The 11,620-nt window shown below is 59.6% G+C and overlaps 1 protein-coding gene across 1 annotated transcript; it reads right to left on the reverse strand.

The window, feature by feature from the left end:
* Nucleotides 1-1,156: 1,156 nt before the first annotated feature.
* Nucleotides 1,157-8,256, reverse strand: PLVAP (plasmalemma vesicle associated protein). The gene is made up of 5 exons (XM_060182391.1): nt 8,160-8,256; nt 5,885-6,597; nt 5,370-5,433; nt 5,198-5,279; nt 1,157-1,527 (listed from the first exon to the last, which is right to left on the reverse strand). Exons 1-5 carry the CDS (start codon nt 8,227-8,229, stop codon nt 1,521-1,523), a joined length of 936 nt encoding a protein of 311 aa, XP_060038374.1. The 5' UTR covers nt 8,230-8,256; the 3' UTR covers nt 1,157-1,520.
* Between the last annotated feature and the right edge of the window lie 3,364 nt (nt 8,257-11,620).

An 11,620-nucleotide genomic window follows, 5' to 3' on the forward strand; every position in this document is an offset into this window, starting at 1 on the left:
GCTGAGCTCTGGCTGCTGGTGGTGCTGGGGATGGAACCTGGGGCCTCAGAGCCTCAGGCAGAACAGTCTGTGTGCAGAACCATCCTGCTATTACCCCAGCCCTCCAATCATTCTTTTTAGAAGCCATTTAATTTGTGACTGATAGTGGTCTACGAGACTGTATTCTTCTTCTTTTTTTTTTTTTAATACTTAATTTATTCCCTTTTGTTGCCCTTGCTGTGTTATTGCTGTAGTTATTATTGATGTCATTGTTGTTGACTAGGACAGAGAGACATGGAAAGAGGAGGGGAAGACAGAGAGGGGGAGAGAAAGACAGACACCTGCAGACCTGCTTCACCACCTGGGAAGCGACTCCCCTGCAGGTGGGGAGCCGGGGGTTTGAACCGGGATCCTTATGCCGGTCCTTGTTTGCGCCACCTGCACTTAACCCGCTGCGCTACTGCCTGAGTCCCCCCTCCCCCCCCCCTTTTTTTATTTTTTTTTTTACCAGAGCACTGCTCAGCTCTGGCTTATGGCAGTGTGGGGGATTGAACCTGGGACTTGAGAGTCTGAGGCATGAAAGTTTCTTTGCATAACCATTATGCTATACCCGCACCCGACTGTACTCTTTTTATTATTCACACATTTATAAGAGAGAGAAGCAGAGCCCCCTTCTGGCACCTGCGAGGCTGGAGATGGAACCCCGGTCCTCAGGCCTGAGAGTCCAGCTCTCTGCCCTCTGTGCTCCCTCCTGGGCTGTTCTGTTTATTGATTTATTTGAGGGAAAGAGACTCCACTTTCCCGTTTCACCGCCCATGGTGCTCCCACTTGGTGCTGGGGCTCAAACCCAGGGTCTCCAGCAAGCTAGGGTGTGCACTCTGCCTGCTGAGCAGTCCACCAGCCTCTCCCGGCTCCGTGTTAGGACTGAGAGACAGCTCCCCCGGTGGGGCGCAGGCCTCGCCGTACACGACACCCCAGGTCTCAGCCTGGGGACTGCATGGGAGCACCATGGACAGACGGGGGAAGCTCTGTGGATGGGACAGCCGAGCTGTGGCATTTCAATCTCTCTCACCTTCTCTCTCAGTGAAGAGGGGAGCAGCGGGGTCCCCCTGGGTGGCTCCAGGCAGCCCCCCGTCTTGTCCCTGCCCCGTGTCCCCCCACCCAGAGATTCCACAGCTTTGCAGGAACATGCTGAAATTTATTCAGTGTTGTTAATATTTCTGGGGTGTCAGCTGTATGTGGGGGGCCTGCGGGGACAGGCCAGAAGGTCTGGGTGACGTAGAAGGGGGTGGGGGGACAAGGAGCAGGAGGTGAGGGGTGTTGGGTGTGGGGGTGTGTGCCTGCGGGGAGACAGCCCCCGACTCGGGGACCATCGGCCCACGGTGGCAGGGTGACTCCGATGGCGCCGGTGTGGGGCTGTGGCGGGGGTGTGAAGGCTCCGTGAGAATGACGTGGGGGGCCCGTGCCGAGGAGGTTCCAGCTCTGCGTCCGACCACCAGCCCGTCTGGGGGACCCCTGCGTCTCGGGGGGCAGCTGCTTCTTCAGCCACTGAAGTCAGGAGAGAGAAGGGGCCCCCGGTCAGACGGATGGACAGCAGGACAAACCGCCGACTCGGCCTCTTTCTCCTCCCTCCTCAACTCCCGAGGATGCCCGCGGCCTTTTTGGGGTTCCGCCTCCCCCCCCAAGGATCCCTGGCAGGTGGGACTGGTTGAATGTCTGCTATGAGATGACGAGGCTGAGGGTCCGAGTGGCCCCCTGGCATTCCAGTCCCAGGTCTCAGCAATGAGGGATGGGGTCTGCGGACCCCCCTAAGTTGGGCCCCACAGGCCAGTGCCCCCCCAACTGACTGTCGTTCCCCCACTTTCACAGGGACCTGGACTGACTGGGAGAGACAGGAGAGAGGGGTCAGGGGTCAGCGTTGGTGCAGGGCGGGCTTCCTGGTGGGGGAGGTGGGCCTCTGCCAAGCCCCCCCTCACTTCCTCTGACCCCCCTCTCCTTCCTTCCCGGCCTCTTCCCTGGGGTCCCCTGGCCTCACGCTCCCAGAGGCTCCCTGCCAACCCCGCTCCCCCCCCCACCCCCTGTGGCCCTCAGGGGTGTGAGGTCTCCCATTGTCATAGGCCAGGAACGGCCATGTCCCCCCCCCCCCGCCCTGTGCTCCCCCTACCCCCGGGTCGCCCCTGTCACTCCCTGCCTCAGGCCCTTCACACAAACCCAACCCACCAACCCACCGAGATCTCTGTCCTTCCAACCAGCCCTGGTTTCTGGCTGTGCCGGGGCTCAAACCCAGGACCTCACACACAGCAAGGCATGAGCTCTACCCACTGAGCCCACTGGCCCCGGCCCCCACCTGCAGGGGGGAAGCTTCCTGAGCAGCGGAGCAGGCCTGCAGGCATTTATCTCCCCTCCCCTCCGATTTCTGTCTGTCTCTATCCAATAAATAAAGAAAATACAATAATTTCTAAAAGATTTATTTCATGAGCATGAGTCCCTGGGTTCCAGCCCCAGCACCTCATATGCAGAAATGATGTTTTGATTCTCTCTCTGTCTCTCTCCCTCCCTCACTGAACAGATCAGGTTGTTGTTCTGGTTTTTATTTTAATTTCTTTTTTTTAAAAAATTTTTATTATTTATTCCCTTTTGCTGCCCTTGTTGTTTTATTGTTGTAGTTATTATTGTTGTTGTTGTTGTTGGATAGGACAGAGAGAAATGGAGAGAGGAGGGGAAGACAGAGAGGGCGAGAGAAAGACAGACATTCTGCAAAAGACTCTCCTGCCTGAGGCTCTGAGGTCCTGGGTTCAATCCCCAGCACCACCAGCAGCCAGAGCTAAGTAGGGATGGGGGGGGGGATGAATAAATAAAAAAATAAAGAAAATCCAAAACTTGCTCCCATGACAGTACTTTGAAACTGTACTCTCCCCTGCCAGTTCCACCATTCAGTGGACACCGTTTTCCTTTTTGAGACAGAGTAAGACAGGGATGAAGAGACAGAGAGAAGAGAGACCTCACAGCCCTGCCACACCGCTTGTGAATCTCCCCTCCCCAGTGGGTGCTCTCACGGAGTTGGGCTGGGGTTTGAACCCGGGAGTTTGCACTCGGTAGTGTATGTGACCTGCTAGGTGAGCCATTCCCTGGACCCTAAAATTGTGGTTTTTTAAAGTTATTATTTCCTTTCTTTTAAGATTAAAAAAAAATCATTTATTTATTTTCCCTTTTGTTGCCCTTGTTGTTTAACATTGTTGTGGTTATTGATGTCATCGTTGTTGTTGGATAGGACAGAGAGAAATGGAGAGAGGAGGGGAAGAGACAGACAGACACCTGCAGACCTGCTTCACCGCCTGGGAAGCAACTCCCCTGCAGGTGGGGAGCCGGGGGCTCGAACGGGGACCCTCATGCCGGTCCTTGCGCTTGGCACCATCTGCACTTAACCCGCTGCACTACCGCCCGACTCCCAAGTTGTTATTTTCCTGAGAGAGATACAGTGAGAAACAGACAGACAGAGACAGAGAGACAGACACACCAGGGCCCTGCTGAGCTCTGGCTGCTGCTGGTGCTGGGGATGGAACCCGGGACCTCAGAGCCTCAGGCAGGAGGGTCTATTTGCAGAACCCCTGTGCTGTCTCCCGTTGCATTTTTTTCATGGCAAAAACACAGGAAAACACAACATGGCCTTTCTGACGGCCCCCGCTGCTGGGACGGGGAGAGCGGAGCGGTGGGCAGAGCGGTGGGCACAGCGCCGGACTCTCAGGCCGGAGGCCCTGGTTTTCCATCCCTGGCACCGTGGGTGCCAGGTGGAGGCTCTGGGTCCCTGTCTGTCTGTCTGCTGTGTTTGAAGGTCGCCCCTGGTGCTGTCCTCACCGCCTCTCCCTGACCTGCTCTCTCGGGGGACGGTGTCCAGCGAGGCCCCGTGCCCTTCCTGCCTGGCAGCCGCCCCTCCAGTCTCAAGTGCCCATTGTCCTGGGGCCTTGGGAATAAACACTGTCCCCCGGCGGCCCCTGTGGACAGACTAAGGGACGACGGGAAAGGATGGCCCAGCCCTGACCGCCTGGGGGTGGGGGGTGAGAAGAGGGCCTACTTCCTCTAGACCGGGGGTGAACTCTCTGCCCAGGCCGCAGAATGCTGGGTCCCAGGCCCCCATGTGCACCTGGGAGGCGATGGTTGTGACAGCAGGGGTGACTCAGAGTTTGCTGCTGGGAGGTCCCAAGTTCCATCCCCAGCACCACCGGGCAGCATGATGCTCCCCCCACCCCTCTCGCCCTGCTGAGCTCTGGCTGATGGTGGTGCTGAGGATTGAACCGGGGGACCCTTCAGAGCCTCTCTGCCCCTCTCTTTCTTTTTCTGCCTGGGCCTGTGGCCTCTGTGACTTTACTGCTCCCAGGTCAGCTTCTTTCATCTTTGTAGATCTCAGCTGTCTATCCACCCGTCACACAATCTAGCCACTCATCCATCCACTACCCATCCACCCATCCATCCTCTGTTATCCTCCATCTATCTATCTATCATCTCTTTCAAATTCATTTTAAAAATTATTTATTTATTCCTTTTTGTTGCCCTTGTTTTATTGTTGTAGTTATTATTGATGTCGTCGTTGTTGGACAGGACAGAGAGAAACGGAGAGAGGAGGGGAAGACAGAGAGGGGGAGAGAAAGACAGACACCTGCAGACCTGCTTCACCGCCTGGGAAGTGACCCCCCTGCAGGTGGGGAGTCAGGGGCTCGAACCGGGATCCTTATGCCGGTCCTTGTGCTTTGCGCCACCTGCACTTAACCTGCTGCAGCACTGCCCGGCTCCCCCGTCTATCTTACCGCCTCGTACTGCGTCTTCTCCATCATCTATCCATCCACAACCTGTGTACCCACCATCCATCTACCCATCCATCAGTCACAGATCATCTGTTGAATCAGAGACCTCACTTGAGAGACAAGGAGAGACACTGGACCCTCCACGAGAGGCCAGAGCACGCAGGTGGTGAGGTGCGTACCCCCTGCCCACCATATCCCGGCCCCCTGCACCCCACTTCTGCAGAGGCAGGAGTGCAGGATCTGTGGGGGCAGGTCTAGGGTCTCCTGGGAGCCCTCCAGCCAGTCCTGGCCTCCGGGCCTTCACACGGCTGTTCCTGGTCGGCCCGCCCCAGCTCCGCCCTGCGGGCAGCCTGGCCTACGGTGCCCCCTCGCTCTGCACCCCTCGGCCCCCTCCCTGCAGCCCGACCTCGGGGCCTCACCTGGCGGGGGCTAGGCCATTGCTGCCGGGGGGCTTCTGGGACTCCAGGACCCTGCGCTTGAATTCCTCCAGGCTGGCTTGGTCTGAAGAGAGGGGGGGTTGGGCCTGAGCAGCTGAACCCCCCCCCCCCGGACCCGGCCCCCAGACTCCCCAGACTCCTCTCCCTCGCTCACCGATGGGCGGGGGGTTGGCGACGGGACTCATGGGTCTCATGGGCAGCCCCGGTATCATCTGCGTCTGTGGGGACACAGGGACAGAGAGGGTGGCAGAGGCTGGGGGGCCCCGAGGACCAGTCCAGGTGCCCCCACCACCCTCCAGAGACCCCACTGCCCTGCAGAGCCCCCACCACAACGCCCAGAGCCTCCTCCGCCCCAGGGCTCCCCACCACCCTCCAGAGCCCCCCACCACCCTCCAGAGCCCCCTATGCCCCCGGGAGCACCAGCACCACCCCTAGAGACCCCCAACCCCCAGTGACCCCATCCACCCTCCAGAGTCCCCCACCACCCCCCAGAGCCCCCTCAGCCCCCCGGGACCCCCCGCCAAACTCAGAGCCCCCACCACCCCCCAGAGTCCCCCAACCCCCAGAGACCCCCAACTCCCAGAGCCCCCGACCACCCCCACAGTCCCCCACCACCCTTCAGAGCCCCCCACCCCCTCCAGAGCGCCCCGCCCCGCCCCCGCCCCGCACCTTGGTCTTGATGCAGGTGTCCAGCGCCGAGCCGCTGACCGCCACCTGCACCCGCGCCTGCTCCAGCTCCCGCCGCCGCTCGCCCAGCTCCCGCTCCAGCGCGTCCCGCTCCCGCCGCAGCGCCGCCTTCTCCTCCAGCGCCAGGCGCGTCTGCTGCGCGCACTCCCCGCGGACCTGCGCCTCCCGCTCCCGCGCCTCCCGCGCCGCCCGCTCGGCCGCCTCCCGCGCCGCCGCCAGCGCCGCCTCCGCCTCGGCCCGCAGCCGCCGCAGCTCCGCGTTCTCCCGCGCCACGCGCTCGATGCCACCGCGCAGCCCCCGCGCCAGCTCGTCCGCCTTGGCCAGCAGCGTGTCGGGCACCTGCTCGCACAGGCGCCGCAGCGCGCCCGCGTCCCCGGCCAGCGGGTGGAAGCCGCCCAGCACCAGCGAGTCGAGCGCGCGGGGCCGCAGCGCGTCCGCCCACAGGGTCCGCAGCTGCCCGGCCAGCGGCTCCCGCTCCAGCGGCGCGCACAGCGCCTGCACCTGCGCCAGCTGCTCCCGCGCCCGCTGCTGCTCCGCCCGCAGCTGCTCCCGCACCCGCACGCACTCCAGCACCTGCGCCTCGGCCGTGCGCTGCCCCTGCGCGCCCGCCGCCTTGTCCCGCCCGCACGCCTCCTTCTCCTGCGCCAGCTGCGCCTCCAGGGCGCGGCCCTTCTGCACCAGCACCTGCAGGGAGGCTGGGGGGGGGGGGGATGGGGGTCAGCTGGAGGGGTTGGGGGTGGGCGGCGAGGCTGCTGAGCACTGAGGGTCAGGGGCTCAGCTGGGGGGACTGGGGTCAGGGGCTCAGCTGGGGGAAATGGGGGTCCAGGCGGCTCAGCTGTGGGGATTGGGGTCAGGGGGCTCAGCTGGGGGGGGACTGGGGATCAGGGGGCTCAGCTGTGGGGACAGGGGGTCCAGGCGGCTCAGCTGTGGGGACTGGGGGTCAGGGGGCTCAGCTGGGGGGACTGGGGGTCAGGGGGCTCAGCTGGGGGAACTGGGGGTCAGGGGGCTCAGCTGGGGGGGGATTGGGGGTCAGGGGGCTCAGCTGGGGGAACTGGGGGTCAGGGGGCTCAGCTGTGGGGACAGGGGATCCAGGCGGCTCAGCTGGGGGGACTGGGGTCAGGGGCTCAGCTGGGGGGACTGGGTTCACGGGGCTCATCTGGGGGGACTGGGGATCAGGGGCTCAGCTGTGGGGACTGGGAGTCAGGGGGCTCTGCTGGGGGCACGGGGGTCCAGGGGGCTCAGCTGTGGGGACTGTGGGTCAGGGGCTCAGCTGTGGGGAACTGGGGATCTGGGGGCTCAGTTGGGGGACTGGGAGTCAGGGGGCTCTGCTGGGGGAACTGGGGGTCAGGGGGCTCAGCTGTGGTGACTGGGGTCAGGGGCTCTGCTGGGGGGACTGGGGGTCCTGGTGGCTCAGCTGTGGGGACTGGGGTCAGGGGCTCAGCTGGGGGAACTGGGGTTATGGGACTCAGCTGGGGGAACTGGGGATCAGGGGGCTCAGCTGTTGTGACTGGGGGTCAGGGGGCTGAGCATCGGGGTCATGACTGCCCCCAGCATTGAACAGGGCAGCCCAGGGAGCCTAGGGCCATGAATGCAGCAACCCCCCTTCCCAGATTCTACACCCGGCACAGTGTCTCCCGCACCCAGCCCCCCCCCCCAAGTCTACACCCGGCACTGTGCCTCAGCACCCAGCCCCCCCAGTCTACACCCGGCACTGTGCCTCAGCACCCAGCCCCCCAGTCTACACCCAGCACTGTGCCTCAGCACTCAGCCCCCCCAGTCTACACCCGGCACTGTGCCTCCAGCACCCAGCCCCCCAGTCTACACCCGGCACTGTGCCTCCAGCACCCAGCCCCCCAGTCTAAACTCGGCACTGTGCCTCCAGCACCCAGCCCCCCAGTCTACACCCGGCACTGTGCCTCCAGCACCCAGCCCCCCAGTCTACACCCGGCACTGTGCCTCCAGCACCCAGCCCCCCAGTCTACACCTGGCACTGTGCCTCCAGCACCCAGACCCCCAGTCTACACCCGGCACTGTGCCTCCAGCACCGAGCCCCCCCAGTCTACACCCGGCATAGGGCCTCCAGCACCCAGCCCCCCAGTCTACACCCGGCACTGTGCCTCCAGCACCCAGCCCCCCAGTCTACACCCGGCACTGTGCCTCCAGCACCCAGCCCCCCAGTCTACACCCGGCACTGTGCCTCCAGCACCCAGTCCCCCAGTCTACACCTGGCACAGTGGCTCCAGCGCCCAGCCCTCACCGTCACATGTCTTGTTGTTGTTCTTGAGCTGCTCCTGACACTGCTCCTCGCTCAGGATGATGGCGGCCATGTAGCGCTGGTTGCCCAGGTAAACCCCCTGCCAGAGGACGTCGGGGTCAGTCTCCAGCTCCCTGTGCAGAGGTGGCCCTGGGAATCTCTCTGTCTCTGTCTCTCAGTTTAATAAATAAGTCTGTAACTGGGAGTTGTGCTGTAGCGCAGGGGGTTAAGCGCACGTGGCGCAAAGCACAAAGACCGGATTAAGGATCCTGGTTCGAGCCCCCGGCTCCCCACCTGCAGGGGAGTCGCTTCCCAGGCGGTGAAGCAGGTCTGCAGGTGTCTGTCTTTCTCTCCCCCTCTCTGTCTTCCCCTCCTCTCTCCATTTCTCTCTGTCCTATCCAACAACAACAACAATAATAACAACAATAAAACAAGGACAACAAAAGGGAATAAATAAATAATTTTTTAAAAAAAAATAAGTCTTTAACTATTCTCTGTTGAGGAGGCCAGGCAGTAACACACATGATTGAATACACGTCAACACCCACAAGGACCTGGGTTCGAGCCCCTGATCCCCACCTGCGGGGGGGGGGGGAAGCTTCATGGGTGGTGGAGCAGGTCTGCTGGTGTCTCTCTGTCTCTCTCTCTCCTCTCAACTTCTCTCTGTCTCTATCCAATAAAACAGAAATTTAGAAAAAAAATGGCCATCAGGAGTGGTGGCCCATAGTGCTGGCACAGAACCCCAGAGATAACCATGGAGACAATTAAAAAAACTTTCTGGGTTGGGGTAGAAAGCATAGTGGTTCTGCAAAGAGACTCTCTTGCTGGAGGCTCCAAAGTCCCACAGTCAATCATCCGCAACACCACTAACCAGAGCTGATCAGGGCTCTGGTAAAAAAAAATAATTAAATGTGTGTGTGTGTGTGTGTGTGTGTGTGTGTGCGCTTCTCATGTGAAATCAATAAAAAAATTTTTACAAATAAAACAGGTGAAAAGTGTGATCTGGGAGAGCCCTCACCCTCTCTTACCCCTCTATCTGAACTTTTCTAAAAATCATTTTATTTATTTTATTTTAATCGGAAAGAGAGAGAGAGATACAGAGAGACCCCAGAGCCCTGCTGAACTCTGGCTGATGGTGGTGCTGGGGACTGACTCTGGGACCTCAGGGCCTCAGGCAGGAGAGTCTGTTTGCAGAACCATCATTCTGTCTCTCCAGCCCTCTATCTGATTTTTTAAAAAAAGATTCATTGATTAATGAGAGAGAGAGAGAGAGAAACTCCTAGCCTCACTCTGGCACCAGCGATGGGACCTGGGGCCTCAGGCCTGAGCGTCCAGTATTTTGCCCACTGTACCCCTTCCTGGCTGCCTGAACTTTCATTTTAATGTTTTGTGATATTTATTAGAAATTAGCGCTCAGGGGTTGGGGTGGTAGCGCAGCGGGTTAAGCGCAGGTGGCGCAAAGCGCAAGGACCGGCGTGAGGACCCCGGTTCGAGCCCCCGGCTCCCCACCTGCAGGGGAGTCGCTTCCCAGGCGGTGAAGCAGGTCTGCAGGTGTCTGTCTGTCTCTCCCCCTCTCTGTGTTTCCCTCCTCTCTCCATTTCTCTCTGTCCTATCCAACAACAAACGACATCAGCAATAACAATAATAACCACAAGGCTACAACAAGGGCAGCAAAAGGGGGGAAAAATGGCCTCCAGGAGCAGCGGATTCATGGTGCAGGCATGGAGCCCCAGCAATAACCCTGGAGGCAAAAAAAAAAAAAAAAAGAAAGAAAAGAAAAGAAAAGAAAAAAGAAATTAGCACTCACATCACAGTGTGCAAGGACTCGAGTTCAAGCCCCTGGCCACCATCTGCAGGCGAAGAGCTTTGCAAGTGGTAAGGCAGGGCTGCAGGTGTCTCTCTATCTTTCTCCCTCACTATTACCCCCTTCTCTCTTAATTTCTCTCTGGTCTATCCAATAAAAGGAGGGAAAAAGGGGGAGAGAGAGAAGCGGAGAGAGGACTCAGTACAGGCAGTGCTGTCCTGCCCAGTGGAGATGCCTCCCTGGCACTGAATTATTTTATTTTATTTTTTTAAATATTTATTTATTTATTCCATTTTTATCGCCCTTGTTGTTTTATTGTTGTTATTATTGTTGTCATCATTGTTGGATAGGACAGAGAGACATGGAGAGAGGAAGGGAAGACAGAGAGGGAGAAAGACAGACACCTGCAGACCTGCTTCACCGCCTGGGAAGCGACTCCCCTGCAGGTGGGGAGCTGGGGGCTCGAACCGGGATCCTCGAGTTGGTCCTTGGGCTTCGTGCCACCTGCGCTTAACCCGCTGCGCCACCGCCCGACTCCCCCCAACTTACTTATTTTTTCACATTGGACTTGCAGGCGTGAGGCCCCAAATGCGTCCCCAGGAGACCCATCTCTGCCAGCCACACCTCCAGGCCCAGATGCGTGCGCCCCCCGCCCCCATCTCCGTGAGTCACCGGGAAGTGTGCCCTGTCACAGGGGCCGCGCCCGGTGCCTGGAAATAAATGAGAAATCGTCCCAGCCAGGACCAGCGAGGGAGGGGGCTCAGAGAACTGGAGAGGCCGTGCGAGTCTTTGCACACGGCGCCGCTTCCAACGCCCCTGCTGTCGCCAGGCTTTCCGCCCCGTCGGGCAAACTCCCACACATGCCCTCAAGCCCCACCGCCCGTGCCCCTGCCTTTAAAGCTGTCGGGGCCCCAAAAGCCCCCCCCTGGCTGGGGTCCAGGGGAGCACCCAGGACAGACCCATCCTCCGGGGCAGGGAGACAGGAGTCCCTGGGGGTGTGGCTCCTCTGGGGGGTGCATTTTTAAACCGGTCACTTGCTGTCACCAGGATCCAGTCTCCTCAGTGCTCACCCCCCCCCGTCATATTGTTATTGGAGAGAGAGACCCCCCAGCCCCGCTCCACCATCCAGGTGCTATGTACCTGGTACTCCCATGTGGCACTGGGGCTCGAACCCAGGGTCTCTTACATGGCAAGTTGTACCCTCTCCTAGTTCTGCTTATTTATTTACTGGATGGAGACAGCTAGAAATTGAGAGGAAAGAGGAGAGGAGACACCTGCAGCCCTGCTTCACTACTTGCAAAGCTTTCCCCCTGCAGGTGGGGACCAGGGGCTCAAACCCGGGTCCTTGTGCACTGTAACATGTGCGCTCAGCCAGGTGCGCCACCACTTGGCCCCTGCTAATTTATTTATTTATTTGTTTATTTATTAATTTTGCCTCCAGGGTTAGTTATTGCTGGGCTCGGTGCCTGCACCATGAATCCACTGCTCCTAGAGGCTATTTTTCCCCCCTGTTGTTGCTCTTTTTATCGTTGTTATGGTTATTATTATTCTTGTTATTGATGTCATTGTTGTTGGATGGACAGAGAGAAATGGAGAGAGGAGGGGAAGACAGAGAGGGGGAGAGAAAGACAGACACCTGCAGACCTGCTTCACCGCCTGG

This window comes from Erinaceus europaeus, chromosome 23 (genome assembly GCF_950295315.1).
Source record: "Erinaceus europaeus chromosome 23, mEriEur2.1, whole genome shotgun sequence".
Classification (NCBI taxonomy): domain Eukaryota; kingdom Metazoa; phylum Chordata; class Mammalia; order Eulipotyphla; family Erinaceidae; genus Erinaceus; species Erinaceus europaeus.